At 34.8% G+C, this 25,125-nt stretch overlaps 3 protein-coding genes across 7 annotated transcripts; all 3 read right to left on the bottom strand.

Annotated features, from left to right (window-relative positions):
- Positions 1-1,562: 1,562 nt before the first annotated feature.
- On the bottom strand, positions 1,563-7,588 carry LOC108335626 (tobamovirus multiplication protein 2A). Of its 3 annotated transcripts, none has more exons than XM_017571666.2 (7): positions 7,456-7,588; positions 6,441-6,754; positions 5,564-5,663; positions 5,287-5,367; positions 5,106-5,210; positions 4,014-4,226; positions 1,563-1,987 (listed from the first exon to the last, which is right to left on the bottom strand). In XM_017571666.2, the coding sequence occupies exons 2-7, from the start codon at positions 6,680-6,682 to the stop codon at positions 1,880-1,882; spliced, it is 849 nt and encodes a 282-aa protein (XP_017427155.1). In that variant the 5' UTR covers positions 6,683-6,754; positions 7,456-7,588; the 3' UTR covers positions 1,563-1,879. The 3 variants fall into 3 exon arrangements, with proteins under 3 accessions (XP_017427155.1, XP_017427156.1, XP_017427157.1); XM_017571667.2 differs by having other exon boundaries at positions 6,441-6,773; positions 7,456-7,514; XM_017571668.2 differs by lacking the exon at positions 5,106-5,210.
- Positions 7,589-9,083: 1,495 nt separating this feature from the next.
- LOC108335625 (tobamovirus multiplication protein 2A) lies at positions 9,084-17,321 on the bottom strand. The gene is made up of 7 exons (XM_017571664.2): positions 17,166-17,321; positions 16,336-16,624; positions 15,384-15,483; positions 15,117-15,197; positions 14,936-15,040; positions 10,285-10,497; positions 9,084-9,348 (listed from the first exon to the last, which is right to left on the bottom strand). Exons 2-7 carry the CDS (start codon positions 16,575-16,577, stop codon positions 9,241-9,243), a joined length of 849 nt encoding a protein of 282 aa, XP_017427153.1. The 5' UTR covers positions 16,578-16,624; positions 17,166-17,321; the 3' UTR covers positions 9,084-9,240.
- Positions 17,322-18,317: 996 nt separating this feature from the next.
- LOC108335933 (two-component response regulator-like APRR2) lies at positions 18,318-24,462 on the bottom strand. 3 transcript variants are annotated; one of them, XR_008245763.1, is made up of 12 exons: positions 23,400-23,603; positions 22,702-22,781; positions 22,300-22,366; positions 21,818-21,864; positions 21,661-21,738; positions 21,024-21,572; positions 20,216-20,356; positions 19,813-20,082; positions 19,636-19,704; positions 19,418-19,495; positions 18,922-19,180; positions 18,318-18,738 (listed from the first exon to the last, which is right to left on the bottom strand). XR_008245763.1 is itself a non-coding variant. In XM_017572161.2 (12 exons), the coding sequence occupies exons 2-12, from the start codon at positions 23,527-23,529 to the stop codon at positions 19,007-19,009; spliced, it is 1,683 nt and encodes a 560-aa protein (XP_017427650.1). In that variant the 5' UTR covers positions 23,530-23,603; positions 24,259-24,462; the 3' UTR covers positions 18,318-19,006. The 3 variants fall into 3 exon arrangements, 2 of the variants coding, with proteins under 2 accessions (XP_017427650.1, XP_017427652.1); XM_017572161.2 differs by adding an exon at positions 24,259-24,462 and having other exon boundaries at positions 18,318-19,180; XM_017572163.2 differs by adding an exon at positions 23,707-24,130 and having other exon boundaries at positions 18,318-19,180.
- Between the last annotated feature and the right edge of the window lie 663 nt (positions 24,463-25,125).

Below are 25,125 nucleotides of genomic sequence, written 5' to 3'. Positions count from 1 at the left end.
CTCCACCTTTCATTTTACAGCAGAATAATTAATAAATAGTGGTTAAAAATTATGAACCATTGGATTATTTTGAACGACCAGTCTTTCTTGGTCCTTGTCTGTTACTCAGGATAAAATAAGAATATTAAAAAATTATTTTCTAAAATTAATAAAGCGACAAAATAATTTCTAGAGCTGTTTATTATAATTGCATCAATTATTAAAATTTTAGTGATTAATCAAGTCGATTCACAAAATCAAAGTTTAAATTTAAAATTTTGACTAACTTTAAAATTTTCACAAAGTATGTAAAAATATTTTTTTAGAAAATTTGATTTAAATTAAAATATTAAACCTGACAGGTTGGCGTGGTGGTTAGGTCAATTGAGGAAGTGTGTTAGTTTTCATTTTGTGCGGTCCTGTGACACTGATTCTCATAAATAAATGATATTAGTATTTGACTTGGTGGATTTTAAAAAAACTACAGGGAAATAAAAATTTAAATTTTAAAATTAAGCACATTTTAATTCTAAATTGCATTTAATCCCTTAAAAAAAATTCTAAAAGTGTTTAAGGTATTTCAACTATTGGCTTTTATTTTTCCACAACTACCAAACCGCAAAGTCATTTTAATTGTTAATTTGTATATAAAAATACAGCAGACATTTTATTAATGCATTTCTTAGTTGTACTCATAATTTGCCAAATATGTGTTTATATTTACTTGAAAATTATTTAAAGTTGAGATGATAAATACATTTATGAAATATTTTTATTTTAAATATGTAACTTTACTCATTTAATTATATTAAATTATTTATACATTTTAGATATAGTGTAGTTATTTACAATACGCACATTTAATAGTTTATTATAAGACACCGTATTCTATTAACTAATAAACGATCTTAGATATTTAATATATAAATTTGTATAAGTTATACGCTTTTATATTTAAAATAAATATATCATCATTAACTATAGCTTTTATAGAAAATTAAGTCTTGTAGGAATCAAATTAAAGGCAATAAGAAGTTTTCTTTGTTTGCTTTAAGAATGCAATACAGACAAAACAAATAAATAAAAATCAAATAGAAAGAAGGGAAATAAAAAGACAAATAAGAAAGAAAAATGTTATATATGGATGAACAGGAATGAAAAATAAAAGTTACAAAAATCTGTCTCCACTTGTTTGAATGAATAGAAAAAAAAATTCAAGTGAGTTATATAAGGTTATTTTTATATTAATTAGCATTAGTTTCTTCATTCTTTCTTACAAAACTGTTTAATTTTTTACATTGTAAAAAATATATTTAATTTAAAACTGTATATTTAATTTAAAACTATTGAATATAATAAAAAACTATATATAAAATTAATCTCTGAATTTATAAAACTGTTTAATTTTTTACATTGTAAAAAATATATTTAATTTAAAACTATTGAATATAATGAAAAACTATATATAAAAAATTAATTTCATATTTTCTATCCAAAATATAAATAAAAAATAATATCAAACTAACTAAAAATAAATATAAAATAAAAATAATATATTTAAGAAAAACCAACATTTATAAACATTATCCTTCGAACAAGTCTCCTTCATAAATTTCCATCAAAACAATCAGAAAATACTCAAAACAGCTCTTAATGTTTTCCTCCCAAATAAATAAACACAAACATGGGGTTAGGGGGCAAAATCACAGTTTTGCCATCTAGCAAGTGATGAGCAGAGACCATTTCAAAACAATATGAGCATCTAATCTATGAACACAAGCAATGCTACTGTAAATTTCGATGTCTCAGCACAACATAACACAACATGAAAATGATCTTGGCCATGTCATGGAGTGATCCGGTACGGCGCGAGATGAAATAAAAAACTCGGCAAAAGAGATCACATTATAGTGCAGCGGCTCTTTTCTTCAGCTGTCTGTGAGTTTACTTGCTGGAACCTGCTCGACTCAGATGGATTGTATGTAAATTCCGAAGTATCAAGCCCGTACTGAATGACAACAGTAACCGTGTTAGACAGTAAATAACACATGCAATGACAATCGTGCGGGTGCTACTATGCGTTAATTATAATGATGATGATAATAATAATAATAATAAGGCTTAATAATCCCAATTTTTGTCAGCTTTGTTCGAAATAGTCCTCATTTTTCTGTAATGTTCAATATAGTCCTAAAGACTGTAATTTGTGTTCAATTTAGTCCTTTTTGCAAACGCTGTTTAAATCAATAACGGCCAAATGTCTAGCTGTATAATTAGTGAATAACGTGGACACTTTAACCGTGCCACCATCACCGGTGTTCATCTTCTCCGTCCAGCAACCACCCAGAAACACCACCAGGACCATCTTCCCCTTCCTTCACCGTGGATCTCCATCAACGCCACACCACTGCCTCTCCTTCTCAAGCCATCACCATGGCGGCCCAGCAGCCAACCACAACAAACCTCGCATCAGGCCACACCATGAGAACAACCTCCGAAATTGTCGCTATCAACCATCCAGAGCTTCTTCTTCGCGCGGTAAGAGGCGTCGTTCAAACTCTACTGCGAGGGCAAATTCCACCACCACGTGAACTTCACTTAGCCGCCGCCAATGCCGCACCGCCATCATCTCCTCCCTCGTGCCTCCACCGTCATGTAAACCTGCAGAAAACCCAAATCGCCACTATGGCGAGCTACAATCGCAAACCAGAATCGTGACAAAAATCCTTGAACCGTTCAAACCTCCATGGTTGTCGCGAATACCACCCAGGCTACCACCACCTTCACGCCCTCAACCCTAATCGCAGCAGCCTGCGAGAACTTACCTGCAAAGAAATCGCGCTTGCAGCAGAGTTCCAGCGCCATTTCTCCTTCGTGTGATGACAGAAGCCCTTTCCCCCCTTGCATTCAGAAACCCTAATTCTTTGGGTGGGGAAGGGGCTGCCATGTGGCAGTCCCTCATTGGCTGCGTCATGTTTCAGTCAAGGCAAGTTAGCAGTTAAATGACATGTCATTCACTGATTGCACAGCTGGACATTTGAATGTTAACAATTTAAACGGCGTTTGCAAAAAGGATTAAATTGAACATAAATTACGATCTTTAGGACTATATTGAACATTTTAAAAAAATTAGGACCATTTCGAATAAAGCTGACAAAAATTGGGACCAACAATGGTATTAAGCCTAATAATAATAATAATAATAATTCTACATTGATCTTATTTGAAACATGTCATATGCTAAAAGGGTTCCTGTTTTGAGCCATGTGTGCCATCGGAAAAAAATTAGATGATATTCACCTTTAGCTAAACCTTCTAGACATGAAGTCTGTTGGAAGTCCCAAATCGAAATAAGGCATAAATTGATGCAAACCTTATCTTACAAACTGGTTTTGTGGGATTTAATTAGGCTTAAATCAACTTCTTAACAAAGTCAATAGAATGACCAAGATTGAAAACTCCATAAAGTCTCTAATGGAATCTTATAAAAATGTTATTCAATGATTAAATATTCTTCTGAAAATGGAAGAATATTTTAATCAAGAAAATCATTCAACTAAAATACCAGAAGAGACTATTATATATATGGACAGTCAAAACTAAAAGTTAACTGAAGATCACGTCATCATTGAAAAAGATTGTGCATTTATTTATCTTTTAATCTTGGTCAGTGTAATTAGATCTTATAATCAATATCCATTCATAGTCTACGTTTGTTATAATAATAAATTATTCCGACCTAAATAACTCCTTGATATATGACCGTGTTTTCCCTTCTGTGGGCATATAGGTATGTTAAAACATCCTGTGCAAAGATCTCAAACGAGGACGCCTAGAACAAGAGCCAAATATGCGTGATAGTATGGGAAAATGTTTGGTAACCATGACGCTAAAAATCCTGGTTTGCACCAGACAAACACAAGTATGTTACTATCCAGCACATACAAGGAGCACTCAACTGTGTCCGAATACTAGTTAAAACACAGACAAAACAAAATGCATAATAATATTAGCTAAGAGAAAAAAGATTGCACCTTTTCCCTCATCCTCGCACTCCATGCATCATTTCTGCTTGAACGTTGGTCCACTGTTCCAGAAGCTGGTAACCCTGTTGCTGGGCCTGCTGCTGATCTATTGAGCAATGGCTGGCGCACTTGCTGCCTTGAATTAATGAACTCCTCATCACTGTCATATTCTGCTGGCCTATTTGCAGCCCTGACAATAAGGGCTAACAGGAAAAGAAGGGCCTGCAAAATTTAGGATAAGAATCCAAACCAAAATTTATCTTCCAGAAACATAATAATGGGCATATTACATCAAACACACATATAAAGCTTACATTACTATAGGCTACCCCCTCCGCTTCAGGTGGTAGGTAAGTGGGCATTCGGTTAGACATTTTCAATAAGGTACTCAAGTAAATTTGAGATATAAAAGTAATATTACATTATATCACAACAGAAAAATGCAGGTTTCTCAATGGCACATCATTTAAAAAACTCCTGAATTTCTAAGTTGATCGCTAGTTAACTAGTGCATTTCAACCTTCTCAGTCCTTTATATTTTCTCACTTTATCTCTTCCAGGTTTCTTTTTTTCATCGAAACATCTAATATATCATAACTACTTTTAGTTTCTTTTGGGTCAAGAAATTAAGACCCCAAGTATACTTCTGAAATTCTATTTCTCATCAATAAAGAAGCATGACAAAAAAGTTGGCTAATGAGTACTGGGCCAGACCTTAAGAACCAAGTTTCCAAGAAATGGGGAAATAGGGGGCAGGAGAATCCTATTGTTGTTGATGATTGACGAGTGATTACCATGAAATTATTAGCAGGAACGTGGCAATAATCAATTCATTTTCCATGTCTTCTGGTATCTAGATTCTTCTACATATAAAAAACAAATGTGTTTTTCTACATGAACATTTCAAGCATTCTCAAACTGTTATTTGTTCAATCAAAATAGGTGCTATACAAAATGGATAGCTTGATTATAACCCTGGAGACTATTATCTGTGGTCTGTGCACAGAATCACATGACAGCAAAACAATATGGTTTTCCCTCAAATGCCAATCACACAACTTCTTCCTTACCTAAAAGATAACCACATTATTTCTTGCATACCTCAAAGATAACAATTCCAAGAGCAACCCATTTCACAATATTCCAATTCTCACTCAGAAATTCATATATCGCATCAAAGTCTCCAGTTTTGTCTGTCGGAATTTCCTGAATAAATATATTATATGATGACAAAAACATTTTTAACTTCAGATTACAAATTACCAGAGACAATTTAACTTACTTCTTTCCAGTTTTTGTCAAAGAATATAAAGCCTGCCCATCCCAGCTCTATCAAGATCAATAATACTACCAAAATTGAATACTTTTTTCAGTTAAGGAAATTAAAAACAAATCCTTTGATTAGTACAGATTAACCCATGTACATATGCACATAAACATGAACACCCTCGGAGAGAAGTGCAGAAACTTAAAGTCATGATTTTTTTTTTGTATATAGAGGAAATTTATGAGACCATGAAATAATTTTTACAGTAGCATGAGACATTCTAATAGGATACACAGCTCAGGCAGCACCCATTCCGTGTTGCAGCTCCAATACAACCAAAACAAGAAATAAGAAAGAGAACTACTCCGGTACCAATAAATAAGTAAATAAACCTGCAAACATTATATAAAGAATTAGTGTGAGATGTCTTTGTCAACTTAAAAATTAGTTTTATGTGTTGTGTATGTGTGTACTAACTGTATTATGACCAAAAAAGGGATAGTTTATTATATATAAGTAAAATATTTAAATATCCTTACAGAAGAAAAAGGAAAAAATAAATGTGATATTTTATTGGTGATTTTCTTTTTCTAACACAAATACGAGAGTTGGTAAAAAAAACACTACAAAAAAAAAAGTTAATTCAAATTCATATTCTGTGCACCAATCTAGAAAGCGCATAAAGAATAATCAATGGTGGACCAATTACACCACAGAATAAAGCTCCAACTATTTCATATTCAAAAGTCCACCTTATAAATCTCATTAAATGTGCTCAAAATCAAACATAATGATATAGTACACACCGAAAACTAGAGGCCATGTCCTAGAAATCTAATTGAGTGGTTGATTCCAACTCTAAAGCCCTATCATCTATGGCATGTAGTACCAAATGCATTTGACGCATAATTCTTCTAAAGCAACTTAGAATTTGGTTTTTAACTTAACGATGCAATCATTCAATACTGGTTATTGCATGGTCAAACGTCATAAAAAAATTTCCCCTCAACCTGTGGCATGAATGGAATCTGTAGCAAAAACTATATAACGGATAACAAATTAAGGCAACAAAGTAAAACCAAAAACAATACCTCCATCGAGTCAATAATAAAAATAAATAAATGTATATGACCCAAAAGTAGCAAGAAGAGAGCAACAAACACACATACCAAGCCCTAGGCAAGTTATCAAGAAAGCTATCTGATAGAGACACGACCATAAGCATGGGCCGGCCTAATTGAATGAGAGCAGAATCATCACTGACAGGAGAAATATCTGGAGTGTTATCATCTGAAGCTTTAGAGAATTCAACAAAAAGATAGATTCCATAGCCCACTATGGCCAGACCAGTGACGCACAATATGAAGTTCAATAGCTTCAAAAGGCACTCCCAGCATCCCCTACATGCCATTCTCTACCTATAGCTGTACTTTAGTCCCTCAACCACAATTCAAAAAGGGGATCAATGTCCTATGTAAATTTTCTGCAGAAACAGACAGACACTTCTCTACAGTATCAGTTAAGAAATAAATATAACTATTGCACAAACTATAACATCCTCAGTTCAATTAGAATTTTAAGAGATACGCTAACTTCAACTTCTCCGTTTACACGTACTGTCTCAAAAAGACAGAAACTAATAACAACAATAACTTAAGCTATGTTGGATAAAATTGTGAACTGTTTTTGGGAATTATAACACACGTTCCTGAATTCCAGAGCAGGAAGAAACTGTTACTTTGGAGGTAAAAGTACATTTGAGCTCCCGAACTGATTTTCACAACTTCTATTACTGAGAGCTTAAAACTAAATTTTGTGTTCCAAAGCAATAGTTTCTTCCCTTTTCATCATGTGCATTGGGATTCAGAGACGTGCAACGAATTCTGCACAAATATTTTTTCAGTTTTATCCAAACATAGACCAAATCGTTTGATTCCCAAAAACATAAAAGCATTTCTAAAAAAGGGAAGCGATATCTGCCAAATATACAAAATAATAAATGCAAAATTATATTCCTAATTCCCTTTTAAAAAACAGTGATGTTGCTTAGAATGTAACTGAGCCCTATTCGCATTAAATTGCAACTGATAAAAATAATAAGAACTTCAGCTATTCATTAAACGAGAAATAAATAAAGAAATAACGACGGGAAGAGATGAGAGGGTCTAAGCTACGAGAACTTACGGAAGAAACCGACGATTTTGAATCGTAAATTGCGCAGGTTAGCTTTCCTAAACTTGAAATTGAAATCAGCCACAGAGAAGAAAAGAGAAAAAAAAGACAGAAAAGGTGACAAAGCACAAAATGCCACTCTGGCATTGACAGATGATCATCTACAGCATCCATAAAATTGTACACTATCCCTACCTTTAATTTCTGAAAAAAATAATAATTAATAAATAGTGATAAAAAATTTCAAACCATTGGATTCAACGAAACCCCAAATTGCGGTGTATTAAATGACATGTTTGCCCTTCTCTTCGTCCTCCTAGTCCTACACTCCAGCACACTTAACATTTTAGTGTTTTTAATTAACTTATTTTATTTTTAATACTCATTTTTAGATGACTATTAATTCACGTACACTTCAAATCGTTCATTTTTACCAAATAATATTTCTAGTATTTCCCATGGTCTGTAATGAATATTAACAATGGTTCAATTAATAGTAATTTAGTCAGCATTTATGATTATTTTGTTTTAGCTAGATGTGAAAGTCACTTTTGCATAATATAGAAGCCTATCAACTCCTAAACTTAAAGTTATTCAATATTTAAATCAATTATGTATGTTTGTTAATTACAAGGGTTTAAGTTGAGTTTTTTTGCTGGTAGTTTCAATTCAACCTACCTTTTTATTGGGGTTCTTTTTATAGACAGTATTAAATTCCCACCTTCAGTTTTTTATCTTTTTTTCTTCTCTGAACTCCATCTTTGAAAGTGGGGATAGTGATGAAAAGCCTTTAACACACGTGTAAGAGACATAATACATTAATAATGCGATAATTTTGGGTATTCTTTCAACTTGCTTTTGTTTTTAGGAACGCAAACCTGATTTCATTATAACCTAACAAATTATGTGCTTTTTTTAGTCTATAACAAAGGACTAAAAGCTTGATAATTTTATGAAATGAAGTGGTTAAAAAGCTAGAAAGATTAAATATATATCTGAGCTTGGTTTTTATATGTAAATTATCTTGATTACAATACTTTGACAACTCCATTTACATTTGTCACCCATCAATTACCTTATACATTAAGAGGAAAATATTTCATATTTATAATAATTCCATATTTGATTTGAGCAGGATTATTTTTTTATAGTCCATATCTCTGGTCTTTAAACATACTGTGAAGACGAACTTTTGGTTCTGACTAAAAACAGTTAATAATACTAAAAAATTTAGCATACATATGTAGAGAAACTAAACACATAGACTTGAAGGTATGTTGTGGACAATAAGAGTTATTTGGATTTGTAGACATACACAGTAATGGAGTAACTTGTGCGTACAATAGTTCGTTGTTCTCCTATGAGACTTAATGTGTACTTGAATTTACCTTCGTCAAGTCCACATACATCACCATTAAAGTTGCTAAAAAGTATTCATGTTTTTTCTTTTATTTGAAATGACTTTAGTCTTGTTGGTCATTGTCCAACCAAAAGGGTGAGCAAATAGTTTTTATTTTTGTGTCTCTGTTGCTTAATCAAAGAGAAGTGCGGAGTGTTCCCACTTTTTTTTTTCCACAATCACAATTCACACTTAAAGAAAGAAGGGAGAATTATTTTGGTGAGACAACACAGCCACCTAATTCGTTAACACAAGTAACACCACTTTAAATTTTCATGTCTCAGCACAATATTCCACACTAACATGAAGACTATGTATAAAAAAACATGAATATATGATGTTGGTCATGTCATGGTGTGATCCAGCACAGCACGAGTTGTGAACATAAACTCAAGAAATCACATTATGGTGCAACGGCTCTTTTCTTCAGTTGGCTGTGGGTTTACTTGCTGGAACCTGCTTGACTCAGATGGGTTGTACGTAAATTCTGAAGTATCGAGTCCGTACTGAAAAACAACAGTAATTATGTTAAGACAATAAAACCACACACAACACCTAATCACCTAACAAAGCTAACAAGAGAGTTAAAAACGGAAAGACTAACTGAATAATATATCTAAAAACACGGATTGCTAACCGACAGAGTTTATTGAATTATGCCAATCCAAAAAAGGTGTTCTGTTTTGTGTGACATTGGAAAAAAATTAGATGTAATTTAGGTTTAGCCAATCCTTCAAGACATGAATTCAACAGAATGATCTAGATTGAAAAGTTTAGAGTCTCTAATGAACATCTATAACAAAGCCAATTTAATATTCTTCCGAAAAGGAATAATAATCAGTAAACTCATTAAATTTAAAACGATCAACAAATACGTAGAGCAGAAGAAACTACCGTACATGGTTGAACAAAAATAAAAGTTAGGTGATGATCACGTAACCACTTATGAAAATTATATACATTTATCTTTTAATCATTCAAATAAGATCTAATGGGTAATAATCACACATTGCCTTCATCTATCATAAAAAAACTGTCCAGTCACGTGCTGGTTAATCAGTGCCACAAGGCTCACTTTCTGTGTCTGGAATGCTCTATAATTTCTTACAATAATCAACTATTCTCACCTAAATAACTCCCTTATGTGTGTGTGCCTATATGTATAAATAAACATTCTTTGTAAAGATTCTATCTATTGGCTTAGTTTAGACCTTAACCAAGGAAGGCATAAATCAAAGCCAAATATATGTGTTTGTATGGGAAAACATTAAATAACTAGAAGGCTAAAAAGCTGCATAGCACCGGACACACACAACACAGGGATGGTACTGTGCACCACAATCCAGGAGCACTCATGTTTGTACACAACTGTCAGGACAAAAGACCTCAAAAAACTGCTGAACAGTATTAGATAAAGTCAATATGGGAGAAAAAGATTGCACCTTCTCCCTCATCCGTGCGCTCCATGCATCACTTCTGCTTGAACGCTGGTCAATTGTCCCAGTAACTGGTAACCCTGTTGTTGAGCCCGCTGCTGGTCTGTTGAGCAATGGCTGCCGCACTTGCTGTCTTGGATTAATATATTCCTCATCACTATCATAATCTGCTGGCCTATTTGCAGCCCTAACAATGAGGGCTAACAGGAAAAGAAGGACCTGCAATGTCATACACATTTCTTAGATAAATATATGATGAATCTTATCCAACTTTTTATGTTCGACAATGTTAGAGACCCAAAAGGTATAAGAATAAACAGGGAAAATGATACAATATATATATATATATATATATATATATATATATATATATATATATATTACTCCTCAAAATGAAATATAAAATACAGTAGGATGATGATTCCTAGTGCCGCAAAGCAAGCTCCTCCAGAGAGGTTAACACCCCCTGGCCATGAAAAAATTCCACAATATATTCCCTTCTCTGCCTTATTCACTCACTACTCTCAATCCTTAACTAATTTTGTAACACCTTTTGTCACCTCAGCATTTCTCTTCACACCCTTGTTTCTCCTCTGATACACTCTACAAATCTTGGGTCTACTTTCAAAGTATACGCCCACATTCCCCGTCCTAACAGTACCTGCTTTTTCAATAGGAGCCTCGTCCTCAAGGTTCAACTGAGGAAACTGACTTCTGATGTTAAATTCCTCTTCCCACGTGGAATCTTCCAATCCTTTGCCCTCCCAGTGGATAAGCACATGACTAGCAGATTGACCACTTCAATTTGGCCATATGTGTGTGTTTGGTTGCTTAGCAATGATCATTTTCAGGGTTGTTTAAAGCCTGAACAGCTCTTTCCAAAACCTACTCACAAATATTGGATTCCTATCACCAATAATAGAAGCTGGTATTCCATGTAAACACACCACTTCAGAAATAAAATCTTTGTATTCAAATCCTAGTTTGGTATCCCTATTCATTTTCAAATTTGATATGATGGACATACTCTTTGTACCATTATGCACCCCTTCCACTATTTCTTGAACTTCATCCAAGTGAGGATAGTGAACTACTTGTTACAATTCAACTTCACTATATCTGCATGAGAGAACATTTGCTCCTATATTCTCTAGACCTGACTTATATTCAATATCAAACTAATAGCCTAACTACTCCATAGCCCAATTTTTTTTATCTATTATTGTAGTTACCCTTTGTGGTAGTTGTCTCGATTTTTTCCAATTCCTCCTCAATGTGAATGTTCACCACATCAAATAAGACCTCCATTACTGATTAGCTAAAGCTACAACCATCAACTCCTTTTCATGGGCAGACTTGGACAAATTTGTTTTCTCTCAAAACCTTGTTGAAATATGCAGTTGGCTTGCCTCCTTGAGTAAGAATTGCACCGGTTCCTCGTCTAGAAGCATCATTTTCAATCGTAAATTCCTCATCTCATCAAAACCAATCCTTGTTCATTAAATCGGTATGTGGTCTTTGCTCTTGTTCTATAATCCTTAATGAACATCCTATAGCACCACGTCAACCCCAAGAAACCATTCACTCCCCTCACATTTGTAGATATTGGCCACTCAATCACATTTTTAACCTTGTAAGGATCCACTGCAACTCAATGCTCTGAACTAATATGGCCTAGGTTTCCACTTCCTCTTTACCAAAAGCAAACCTTTTTTAGTAGCCACTCATTGTTATTATTGTAGAACGGTTAACACCTCATAAATGGTGTAAATATTCTTCCAAACTAGTACTACATCCCAATATATCATCAAAAAGACTAGCACTGTCCTACACATTATAGTCCAGAAAACAACATTCATCAAAGATCAAAAGGTTGAGGGGACAATCATAAGGTAAAAAGGCATTGCCATATACTCATAATGTCCTTCATGCATCCTAAAAATCATTTGTGGACATCCCCTGCATTCGAACTTGGTGATAGCCCAACTTTTATCTAGCTTAGAGAAGTATTGGGCTCCATGAAATTCATCCAGAAGTTCATCTACCACTAAAATGGGGAATTTGTTCAGGATCGTCACCTTGTTTAATGCTATTTAATCCACGCACTCTGACTAGGTTGTACCACCCATGATTGCAACAATTCAAGCACCTATTTCTCAACTTCGTTCTTATAATGGTGTGCATAAAAGTATGACTTCACCTTTATTAGAAGTGGACTTTAAGCCTAACTCAACCCCACAAAACCGGCTTGTAAGGTGAGATTTGCATCTCACTTATATATTATAATTTGGCCTTATCTCTAGTCGATGTGGGACTTCCAACACACCCCCTTCACGCCGAGATATAGACATCTGGTGTGTGATAGTAGAAATTGGGTGGTCCGATAACGGCCCGATAGCGGGTGGAATAGAAGAATAGAAGAATAGAATGCCCACTTAGAACTCGCTAGGATAGGCTCTAACCTGGCTCTGATACCATATTAAAAAGTGGGTTTTTAAGCCTAACTCAACCCCACAAAACCGGCTTATAGGGTGAGGTTTGCACCTCACTTATATATTATAATTTGGCCTTATCTCTAGTCGATGTGGGACTTCCAACACACCCCTTCACGCCGAGGTATAGACATCTCGTGCGTGATAGTAGAAATTGGGTGGTCCGATAACGGCCTGATAGCGGGTGGAAACAGAAGAATAGAATGTCCACTTAGAACTCGCTAAGATAGGCTCTAACCTTGGCTCTGATACCATATTAGAAGTGAACTTTAAGCCTAACTCAACCCCACAAAACCGGCTTGTAAGGTGAGGTTTGCACCTCACTTATATATTATAATTTGACCTTATCTCTAGTCGATGTGAGACTTCCAACACACCCCCTTCACGCCGAGGTATAGACATCTTGTGTGTGATAGTAGAAATTGGGTGGTTCGATAACAGTCCGATAGCGGGTGGAATAGAAGAATAGAATGCCCACTTAGAACTCGTTAGGATAGGCTCTAACCTGGCTCTGATACCATATTAGAAAGTGGGTTTTTAAGCCTAACTCAACTCCACAAAACCAGCTTGTAGGGTGAGGTTTGCACCTCACTTATATATTATAATTTGGTCTTATCTCTAGTCGATGTGGGACTTCCAACAGTCATTTTCCTTCACTTCCTCATGGGGGCATTAATGTGGGCTTCCATCAAGATAATAGCATATTCTTCACTTCCTTATGGGGGCATTAATGTGGGCTCCCTGAACACCTAAAATTTTATAGTACCCCTTTCCACTTCCACTCGGGGTCATTCAAGTCTGCTTGGTTAAGCTTTTCATTGATATTTGCCTTGTCCACCCTTACCTTTGTTGACCAAAGTATCCCATCATCACAATTTTGTGTCAACCCAAAATGGTTTGCAATAATGATAGCTCATGATTTCTTCCTTCATCCTAAATCATTACCCATTTGTCTTTTAGTTAAAACCATATAACCTGTTCACCTAAATCTACCACCATACCATACCTAAAGGAGCCAACAAAGCCATTCCCAGAATCAAATCAAATCAACTACTTCTAGATCAATCGTTATTGAATCAATCAAGAAAGAAAAGTCCCAATCTTCAATTCCACTCCCATGCAAATACTATGAGTATGTCCTATGTGACCATCTCCAAGCCTAATGTTTAGGGTCCTAATGGTTGTGACTAGCCATCTCATTGCCTACACCATCTTTATGGCAACGTTGACGATCAATACCAAAACGACAACATGCTACACTCCCTATTCTCCTCCTTTGCATCATCATAGTCCATTAAGGAGACCATATTAGTATCACTCACAACTGCCTATTCAGGCACTAATGGTTGAAATGGTAAGGTCCACCAAACTTATAGCATAACAATGGATACAGTACATAATAGACATGGATAAAACTTTCACTAATATAGGCACATCCCTCTTCTTTTGGTGCTAGGTAAGTGGGGATATGATAAGAGATTTTCCATGAGGTATTCACATACATTTGAGAAATAGAACTAATATTATATTATATCTCAAAGACAAAGTACGGCTTCTCACCACACAAGAACATTGTTTCCGGAATTCCTAAATTTCAAAGTTGATTGTTACTAAACTAGCGCATTTCAAACTTCTTTGTCCTTGACCTTTTCCCACTTTGTCTCTTTTGGGCTTCACTTTCTCAACTAAATATCTAATATGAATTGGTGTTAAACTGTACTTTTATTATCTTGGTTCGAAATGAAGTCCACTAGCATACCCATATAATGTCATTTCTTAACAATCAAGAAGCATCACAAAAACGTTGGCTAACAAGTGAGCTGGATCTTAAAATCTAGTATCCAAGCAAGGGGGAGGTAGGGGCAGGGCAATCCTAATCTCGTTTGATGACTCGCAAGTTACTACCATGAATCTATTAGCAGGATGGTGGTAATAATCAATTCATTTTCATTGTCTTCTATGTATCTAGATGTTTCTATCAATAAAAAACAGTGTATTCTCCTTATCAAGAACTCAATCATTCTCAATCTGTTATTGACTCAATCATACAATGGATAACTTGATTATAATCCTAGAGACTATTATCTGTGGCCAATAAGGACACGCACAAAGAAACAAGTCGACAAAACAATAGAGGAATGTCAATCATACAACTTCTTGCTTACCTGAAAGATGCCAATTCCGAGAGCAACCCATCTCACAATATTCCAATTCTCACTCAGAAATCCATATATTGCATCAAAATCTCCAGTTTTATCTTTCGGAATTTCCTGAATGGAACATATTATAAATGAGAAATACATATTTAATTTCAGATTACAAATTACCAAAGACAATTTTACTTACTTCTTTCCAGTTTTTGTCAAAGAATATAAAGGCTGCACATCCCAGCTCTACCAAGATCAACAATGCCACCAAAATTGAATACTTCGTTCACTTAAGGAAATTAATAACAAATCCTTTGATTAGTACAGATTAATGCATGTATATATGTACACACACACTATGAGAGAAGAGCAGAAGCTTAAAATCGTGTTTTCTTTGTATATTAGTGGAAATTTATAATATCATGAAATACTTTTAACCGTAGCATAAGACATTCTAATAGGATACACAGCTCAGGCAGCATCCATTCCTTGTTGCAGCTCCAATACATCCAAAACAAGAAATAAGAAAGAGGACTACTCCCACACCAATAAATAAGAAAATAAACCTGCAGAATACGAAATAAAGAATTAGATTGAGAATGCTCTTTATCAATTTCAAAAAAAAGTAAATCATATTTGTTGTGTGTATACTAACTATACCACGAAACCAAAAACAAAACAGTTTATCATATAAAAATAAATGTAAAATGAGTTATTACTCAAGAATGAATAAAATAAGAGAACAACAGGACAAAATACCTTTGGTATTTTATTGGTCTTTTTTTTTCTCACATAAATACATTGTTCAGTAAAAGATACACTACACCAGAAAAAATATTAGTTAATTCAAATTTGCAATCTGTGCACCATTCTAGAAAGTGCATAAAGTTTATTATAAGTATTTTTTCTTAATCGGTGACGAGAATGATCAATTACGGATTAACTACATAATTGGATTCCAACAATACTTTAACCATGAGGCCATGATTTATCGGTCACGAAAGTTCACCTTGAAAATCAATCTAAACGTACTCAAAATAAAACATAATGATATAGAAGTACACAACTAAAACTAGGGGCTGCTCTAGAATCAAATTGAGAGGTTGGACTTGGAAGCTCTGTCATCTCTGGCATGGTGCTGAATGCATTTGACCCAATGTTTTTCCATAGCAAATGAGTTTTTAACTCAACACTGCAATTCATTCAATACTTATTATTACATGGTTACGATTCATTAAATTAAATTCACACCCTGGGGGAAAAACCATCATCATGAATGTATTCTACGGCCAAACTACATAACAGATAGCAGATTGATGCAGCAAGTCGTATCCGAAACAAAACCTTCAGCATGTCAAGCATAAACATAAGTCAATGTATATGCCCCAAAAGTGGCGAGAAGAGGGTAGCACACATACCAAGCCCTAGGCAAGTTATCAAGAAAGCTATCTGATAGAGACACGGCCATAAGCATGGGCCGGCCTAGTTGAATCAGAGAAGAATCATCACTGACAGGCGAGATATCTGAAGTGTTATCATCTGAAGCTTTAGAGAATAGAACAAAAAGATAGATTCCATAGCCCACTATGGCAAGACCAGTGAGGCTCAATATGAAGTTCAAAAGCTTCAAAAGGCATTCCCAGCATCCCCTACATGCCATCCTCTACCTATAACGGTACTTCAGGACCTGTGCCCTATATATATTTCCTGCAGAAACATATAGGCACTTCCAGATAGTATCAAGAAATAAAATAAAACTACCACATCAATTATAACGCCTGCAGTTCAATTAAAATTTTAAGAACAAACTTAAACTGATATTCACAACTTAATGCATGTTTGAATTTCAGTTAGGAGAGGTTAAAAGTACTTTTACTTCCGAAGGTATAATTTCTTCTTTCTTCGCTTAGAGTATTGAAATTCAGAACTATTAACTGAAATTCGCAAAAATATTTTTTCAACCTTCATCCAAACATAGTCTTAATAGTTTAATTTGCAAAAGACAGAAAAACATTTCCAAAACGAAAAAAAGGAAAGCGATATCCCCCAATTACATAAAGAATAAACGCAATTTTATATCCCTAATTCCCTTTGATATAAAAATTGTGATATATTGCTCAGCTTGCAATCGAACCCTATTCGCATCGAAGTACAACTCAGAAAATTAACAAGTAAGAACTTCTGCGATTCCTTAAACGAGAAATAAACTACGAGAAGAGATGAGAGGGTCTAAGCTGCGAGAACTTACAGAAGAAATCGACGATTATGAATTGCCGAATCGGAATTCAAATTAAGTTATTCACACGGAAGAGAAGAGATGAGAAAAGAAGACGGAAAAAAATCACAGAACACAAAATGCCACTCTGGCATTGGATGAATCCTCTACAGCGTCCATAAAATTGTAGAAGATCTCTGCCTTTAGTTTTACGTACAGAGTAATTAAGAAATTCCTGTAAAAGTATTAACCGTTGGATATTTTTGAACGGTAGGATTCGCTTTGGGGTTTATTATCATACAGCCAACACCCGAAATTGCGGGCGATGGACATCCAACTAAATGACATGTTTGCCCTCCACTCTGGATCACTATAAACAGAGTTTATTTATGATAAAAATAATTAAAAATAAAAGTCTTTGGAATGGAAGCATGGAAGAAACCTGTCTTTCATAATTTTAAGAATTCCGTTTAAAAGAAAAATAACAATTATATGTTTCTTATATTTTATGGAACTTCTCATTTACAACCTTCTCATATTTACGATATTGTCTATGATAAAAAAAGATGCACGTGGTCTATTAAAAATATTATTTTAATTTGAATAAGAACATTCTTTTAATGCTGAAACGAGCACGTGTTCCACCTTCCTTTTTCACTCATCATAGTGTTTTTTCTTTAATCGTTATTAAAATAAAATGTTCATTTAGAGATTTAATTTTCATCAATCTAGAACAGTGGTGTTTTCTTGAGAGTGTAAGAAAAACCTACAAAAGAAACACTTGAAAAACAAAAGTACTACACGAGAAAATTAATATATTTTAGATTTAATTTGAATATTTTAATATTAGTCCAAGGAACTTATAAAAAAAATTTATTTTATATTTTATTTTTGTAAAAAAATTAGAACACTCTAAGTGTTCTTTATTAATTTATTTTTGCTGATAAAGAAAAACAACCAAAGAAATTTCAAATATCAGATGGGGCCTTAACTCATAATGTAAGGTTTTCAAGTCCTTTAAAATTACTCAGAAAATATTAACAGTGATGTTTAAAACATATATGTATTGGTTATATCAAAATTAACCTCTGGGGTGATGATTTTATGCAGCTTAATTTGGAATTGTTTCCAAAAGGTCAAAAGGAAAAATTGAGCAAAAAAACAGAAGGATGGCCCCAGCCAAACTGAGCTACAAAAACTGAATTCTATGAACTAAAAGCTGAAATAGCTGACTGAACAAATTGAATTGGGAAAGAACAAGTTAGCATCCACCAAGGCCTGGACTCATCTTTATTCACAACATTATCCTAACTACCCTTTTCCATTATTATTATTATACACCTCAACTAGGCCCCATCTCAACAGCACCAAGACACCCCAAATCCTGATATAAATTTCTACATGGACCCCAAAAACGGTCATTTCAACCCCCAAAATCATCATCAACTATTTTGAGCCTCAGCATTTTGTGCAAAGCTTCAACAAATGGAGCCATAAACTTCTGAGTGCTGTTTTTTAATATTTTAGTTTTGTGTTTTGGCAAGTGGGATGAATAGAATCAATGCATAGTCCATTTGTGCTGCATCATGGTGTTGTATGACCAGACCTGATATCACACCATATCATATCAACCATTAACAATCAGCAGCTTAAGAAGGGACAGCATGAGTGGTCGGTGTACGGTGGGGACCACAAGTGGTCCTTGTGGTCCCAACTTCCAGCCATATCTACCACTGTGGTTGCAACCTGAAGGGAATTTGAGAAAAAAAAAATAACTACAATACTCAACAGGGGGGAGTTGATATGTGAATCAACAGGGCAGCCCCATCATCATCATCATCTGTGGGAGCCGGTGGTGGGGTCATTGGTACACGTCAGCAGGGTTTTGGAGCAGAAGAACCCTTGTTGCCAAGAGGGATGCTAGATATGCCTTGTTTGGAGAGCTCAGCTAACACACTATCCGTGGAAGGAGCTTTGAGTCCTAAGGGCAATGGTAGCCATGGCTTGTTAATTGCTTCTTTCACAACCTTGTCTACCACCTCCTCTGCCTGCATGCATGCATGCATGGAACACACTGTATCAGGAACATTTCATTGTACGTTCATAACTCAAAACATTAGACAAGTCCATTAAGAAATGGCACATTAGAACAAGTGAGCAACCATGGCATTGAGCACCAGAACAACATCGGTCCATATCAAATTCAATATATGCGTGATCATACACATTTTTTCAACTAGAGAAAAATTTCATGATGACTTTGTCCGAGGAAAGTATTGCATTACCGGATGATGCTCAAAGGAACTACGCGGCATGCTGAATCTGTAATCCACTGGTTTAGGAGTGTGCAATCCAGGTATATTCTGCAGTTTCATAACAATATCTGATTAGCATCACTTTGACAGATAATTTAATTACTCTAAAGGGTAAATTACGCACATGTGGCTATATTACATAAACAAGTAGCATTGAAATGGAGTCAAATTAAGTTGTTGAAACTTACTTGATTGAAGTGAAAACCAGGAGCTTGAGGAGGTGGGAACAATGGGCATCCCCAAGCATCCACATGCATCTGAAACATCAAGTCACCGAATATCAAACTGCATAACATACCACAAAAAGCATATTTGATGATATGAAATAACATATATTCTGCTTTTATTCCAAATAAAAAGATTACCCCCGGATAAGGCTTCCAGTTCCAATTTTCTGTAGGATGCCACAAGGGGTACGCAGGAGGCCCCCAAATCTGTACAGCAGCTGTTTGACTTCCTGGTTGTCCCCACATAGGATATATAGGTGCTGGAGAAATGGTTTGATTAGAGTGATAGGGAGGGTAGGCCATGATTGGTCTTTGCAGATAAAAATTCCTTTGCATTACATCTCTTTGATTGTGCCATTTTCGATCTTCTTCCCCAGGTGCACTCTGTCTCCTGTGCATTCTATATTTCTGTTCAACATAAAGTTGTTACTTGATCTTACAACATGATTTTTCTTCACTACCAGAAAGATTTTGAAAATAAAATAGTCATTTTATGTTGCAGCATTGGGATAGAAACTATAGCCAGAAGTAAAATAAGAACCTGAAGATGGCTTGCCACATTGTGCCTTGTCAAACCTTCCACTTTCATTATCTCCAATATTCTAGAAGGAATGGCTTGATCAATACCTAGTTGTTCAACTGCCTTCACAAAATTTTTATGCAGCTCGGGCGTCCAGTCTACCTGAATCCAAAATCACGTACAATGACTGTTTTCAGATAATCATACAAGGATATCATTTTGCACAACCGTAAAAAATGTTATGGAGAAAAATAAGGATAAGCAACAAACAACACAAGATTTACTAAGACTCTCTGACAACAAATCCAAGTGTTTCAGGTGAAAAACAGTTCATGGATAAGATGTAGTTGAAATGCAGATCAGCAGTTACAGATCCAAGCTCCACAATTTTGTCCTAAACAGGCCAACACATTATATTTAAAACAGTACACAAGGAATAGAGATGATGATAAGAGCTAGCCATGCGATTCTATCAAGCTATTTCAGTAGCGAAATCCCAATGGAAGTGTACCTTCTAAGATTGACAATCATGAAGCAGTTAATATTTGACAATGTCTTGTCCATGTTTTCTTTAACAATTCAAAGCATGCAGCTACGTCGTGTTAAAAACATAGACAGGTTAAATAAATTTTTGAAATAATTTGTAGTTACATGTGCCAAACTAGTGTCATTGATATAAACTACATGAACATGAGTAAGAAAATGTTAAAGGGAAAGAATGAAGAGCATAGTATCATTAGTGTTAATGTTGGTATTTCCCAACTAAGCGAGAGGTTTATTATATAAATATGCACATGATAAAATAACTAGTAGTCATGATTCAGCTTACTTTCATCTTCTTCCTGTTAGCTTTAATCTCACATGAATCATTAAAAACTCCCATCTTTTTTGGAGATGTATGACCATCTGCATTGCTGAGAAACTTTTCATTCTGTAGATTCAGTGAAACAGCTCTCTCGCCCTTGGAACCATTGGCAAAATCCTCTTCCTCCTTAATCAGAGTCTCCTCAGGTTCAGTTGGTTGAGGAGTACTTTCAGCATTCAAATTCTCACATGAAGTTTCGACTGATTTGCATTCCCCATCATGTTCTCCACTTTCTTTTTCTGTTGAGAAATTAGTCTGCTCATGGCAATCTCCATCATCCAATAACCGTGTCCCATGTTTCAATTGTGGGGTTGAAGGAGCCGGATATTTATCACATACAGATTGCTCATTGTCATTATCACCAAATCTGGACACATTCTCTAAATCAATCGACATGGTTCTTTTATGAGTTTTATCTTGTTCATTGCCTGTTTGAAACTGCAGCACTGATTCTACAGATTCTTTGACAGGTTTTAGTGACTCAGACAGACCATTTGCCCTAGAATTAAAGGCCTGCATGAAATTCAACCACATTAAAAACTACTTCATTCATTTCATTCTAACAATAAATGCCATGAAAATGTTGCCAAAACCAACAAACCTTGTGAACAACATGCTGCCAAATATTTTTGAGCTTGTCCTCAGAGAGTGGTTTACTGAGAAACTCAACGGCACCAAGCTTCAAAAGTAGAAAATATATCACAAATTAAAGCCGTATGCATCAACAATCATGATTGTACAATAAACCAAAATCTTACCGCAATGCACTTCATCGTGGTGTTCAGGCACTGGTTCTTTGAAATCACTGCATGAAAAATTGTAAGTAGTAAGTATCACTGGTTAGAAAATTTATAACAAGCACTAGATAGGCCTAAAGAAAACTTTGTTCTCATATTTCCTATGTCATGCTTCCTTGTCGATCATTCATCCATTAAATTGCTTAAAGTTTGAAAAGAAGTTTTCATTTTATAAAACCAAAGCAAGCAACAATCACAAAAAAAAAAAAGAGGAAATAGAGATTAAATAAAAAGAAACTTCAAGTATTACTAATTTCTATTACTCTAATAAGTGACAATTAAAATTGGTTTTGCAAGAAACAATAATTTTCCTTCTTTTGGGAATTAAATTTGAGTTGACCTGCAGACCAGACAGTTGACTGTAAACACCACCACAATGAAATTGTTGATGATAAAAAATACAAGAAATTAACCAGCAAATTCAGGCTTGTATTTGTGCTTACTAATGGTAGGCAAGTCCTTTGCATTCTCAAGAAATTTGAAACCTCCAAGGCTGCTGCTTGTACTCACCTACAATTCAGATCGAAGCCAGTGGTTACAAATCATCACATTACAAAGCAAAAAAGATCAATTCCAAGTTTAAGATGTAGACATTGCCAAAGTGAGACAAACAGTGCCGAGATATTATTAGAGAAAAATGCACAAGTTATTATCAGCTTTTCACAAGGTGATAAATTATGTTTGGAATCACCTAATCATTATGCCAGAGAACTACCAACTTTCCGTATTCACCCCATTCTAAACTAGCATACTAAATAACATCCCTTTTTTGTTTACCTCTTGTTCAAATTTTACAACTATGACATGATGATTTATCGCTTATACTGAAAATAAAAGTTCATTACCTCCACTATGGCAACATGGAAGTCTTCAGGGCTACTTGAGACTGCTGACAAAGCTTCGTTCTCGTCATAGAAGGTAGAAACTGCACAGAAATTTTACATAAAAAATTGAATGAATAACAAGAATGTGCAGGAAACAAGGAAGAGCGTGGTAGTGGATGAAAAGAATGCTTTGAATTTAATTATGTCAGTCAAAGTATAATTAGGTTGGTGTCAACTGATTCATATTCTCTGAGAAATTAGAAGCCCATCAAAATCCAAATGCACCACCAAAAATAGAATAGATTCATTAGTCCATAAAGTCAGATAACAAAGCATTCCTTTATCCAAAATACCTTTGGAATTTGGACCACTTCCAGCTTTCAAAACGCTTAAGGGCATATAGCCTAAAGCGCAAATGAAAACTTTTGCACCTTAATAAACCATCTAGAGAAATACCACATATGCTAACATCAAGCATCAAAAAAGGAGGGCAAATCTAGACACATTTCAAATCTTCAATGAAATAAAATCCCATTCCACAATTTCCCAAAGAACCAAATAAGGGCTATCTAAAGCAGTGCCGCTTTACAAGATGCCATTCTATAAAATGGGGACCAACTTTACCCACTAATTAAGGAAAGTGAGATTAGCTATGCCAAAGTTTCAAGAAGATGTGAAACATACCAAAAAAAAAATTAAAGGGATCCAAAAAGTCTCACCATGATAGTCCATGGCCTCAAGTTGTTCTCCTATCTCAGCAGCAGAACTTCTATCTCCGTCAAGTACAAGAACCCTGAGTCCCTTTGGAAAATCTTTCCATCCTTGTAAATCATTGGCAGTGCAAACCATAGCTGGTTTGGCATCGTCACTCAGCTCCCAACTGATGTAACAGATCAATGTTGACTTCGAACATAGAATCCCTTCTGCAAGATCCGTGAGATCACAAGCTTGAATTTGTTGAACGGAGCTCAGAAAAGCAAAGAAAAAAGTGAAGCAGAAAGTCCACAGAAACTTGAATTTGCTCACATGGTATAAAGCTTTCAAAATGTGGAATGCTAACAAGACATCTAAAGTCAGAAGTCAAAACCATATCAAAGTTCAGTTCGAGAATCACAAGCTCTGATCGCTCATGAAACAGCTCTTAATTAAAAAAACAGAAGATTCGTACTCATTCTCCAACACATTTCCTCCAAAAAAGAAAGAAAATAAAAATATGTACTTCATACCATAAACTGTAAAGATCTCATTTACAAAAGAAATGAAACCTTCACAGAACAGCAAACAGACAAAGACACAAGCAAGATCTCCAACTATCATAGCAGAACATGACAAGAAACTGGGCCAGACAGCAACAAAAAACCGTGAACCAACCCAGAAAATAAGTAAACAAAACAACCCAAAGTGGAAAACATGTCATGACATGCACATATTATAATCTAAAAAAGGAGAAGAGAAAGCAAAACAAAACCAAACCAAACCAAAATAGCTGAATTCTCCAATAATGAACACATGAACAAGGGAGAATCAACATGCACAGTGAAAGTGGTTCTTTTCCAAGACTTTCTTTTCTTCTACTACCTTGGCTGAAAGGAAAATGCCCCACCAACTCCTCTAACCAAAGTTGTGCACTTTCTCTTCCTATTTCATCGAAGACAAAGAAAGCACATAGAAAGGGAGAGGGAAGAGAAGAGAAGCGAGTAAGGAGGTTTAACTACGGTCGTTGAAGGGTGTCTGTGTGAATACTGAACAATTGCAATCGCTCCTTAACAACCACATAATATGCAGAAAAAAGAGTCAATTAACTATTCTGCCACAATTTCAAGGCTCCTATTCCAAATCTACCCTCATTTTTTTTACCACTTCTTCTGTCAAAATCTTACCTGCTATTTTCTATAATTTGAGTTCCAAATAAATACATTGTCTTGGACTGCATAAAGTTTGAAACTTTTTTTTCTTTACAATGGATCTCAGTGTTTTATTTATCTTGGAAGCGAGAATACTGTGTTCCCGTAAGATGGACTTTTTCTCTTTACTTCTTTCTTTCTGTATTGAATCATTATGACATAATCATACATTTCTTCATTTTCTTGTTTCAGCCATTGGTGCTACAGATTTTACTGACAAATAAAAATTGTTGAAAAATCTACTTCAATTGAATGGTCATTTTTTTTTCTGGCAGTTTCAATACAGGTTTACCTTAGAACCATAAAAAAATACAAAAGTATATGGTAATAGTGAAAAAAAGTTAAATGGTATAAATTCATAAATCTATAAATAAAGCACTTTCAGAATACACTGCAATTAGTCATATGTACCACAGTTTATCATTATTATTGTGTACCTACAATTAGAAATTGCTGAAAAATGTATATAATGGCAATATTCCTTATATGGGAACAATGCTAAACAGGGAGAGGGATAAGAATGTTAATTTTTCAGGCACTG

Source organism: Vigna angularis, chromosome 10 (genome assembly GCF_016808095.1).
Source record: "Vigna angularis cultivar LongXiaoDou No.4 chromosome 10, ASM1680809v1, whole genome shotgun sequence".
Classification (NCBI taxonomy): Eukaryota; Viridiplantae; Streptophyta; class Magnoliopsida; order Fabales; family Fabaceae; genus Vigna; species Vigna angularis.
The sequence above is the reverse complement of the archived record's forward strand: the minus strand, read 5'-3'. Positions and strand labels throughout refer to the sequence as shown.

Bases quoted from the DNA above. Each gene is read 5' to 3' on its own strand.
- LOC108335933 (XM_017572161.2), bottom strand. From the start codon at position 23,529: ATGGTTTGCACTGCCAATGATTTACAAGGATGGAAAGATTTTCCAAAG. The intron at 21,865-22,299 runs GTAAGCACAAAT...TTTTTCATGCAG, and splicing joins AAAGGACTTGCCTACCATTA to TGATTTCAAAGAACCAGTGC. The intron at 21,573-21,660 runs GTTTGTTGGTTT...AATTTCATGCAG, and splicing joins GGCAGCATGTTGTTCACAAG to GCCTTTAATTCTAGGGCAAA.
- LOC108335625 (XM_017571664.2), bottom strand. From the start codon at position 16,577: ATGGCATGTAGGGGATGCTGGGAATGCCTTTTGAAGCTTTTGAACTTC. The intron at 10,498-14,935 runs GTAAGCAAGAAG...ATGACATTGCAG, and splicing joins TCGGAATTGGCATCTTTCAG to GTCCTTCTTTTCCTGTTAGC. The intron at 9,349-10,284 runs GTGCAATCTTTT...GTTGTTTTTCAG, and splicing joins GCGCACGGATGAGGGAGAAG to TACGGACTCGATACTTCAGA.
- LOC108335626 (XM_017571666.2), bottom strand. From the start codon at position 6,682: ATGGCATGTAGGGGATGCTGGGAGTGCCTTTTGAAGCTATTGAACTTC. The intron at 5,368-5,563 runs GTATCCTATTAG...AACTGAAAAAAG, and splicing joins ATGGGTGCTGCCTGAGCTGT to TATTCAATTTTGGTAGTATT. The intron at 1,988-4,013 runs GTGCAATCTTTT...GTTGTCATTCAG, and splicing joins GTGCGAGGATGAGGGAAAAG to TACGGGCTTGATACTTCGGA.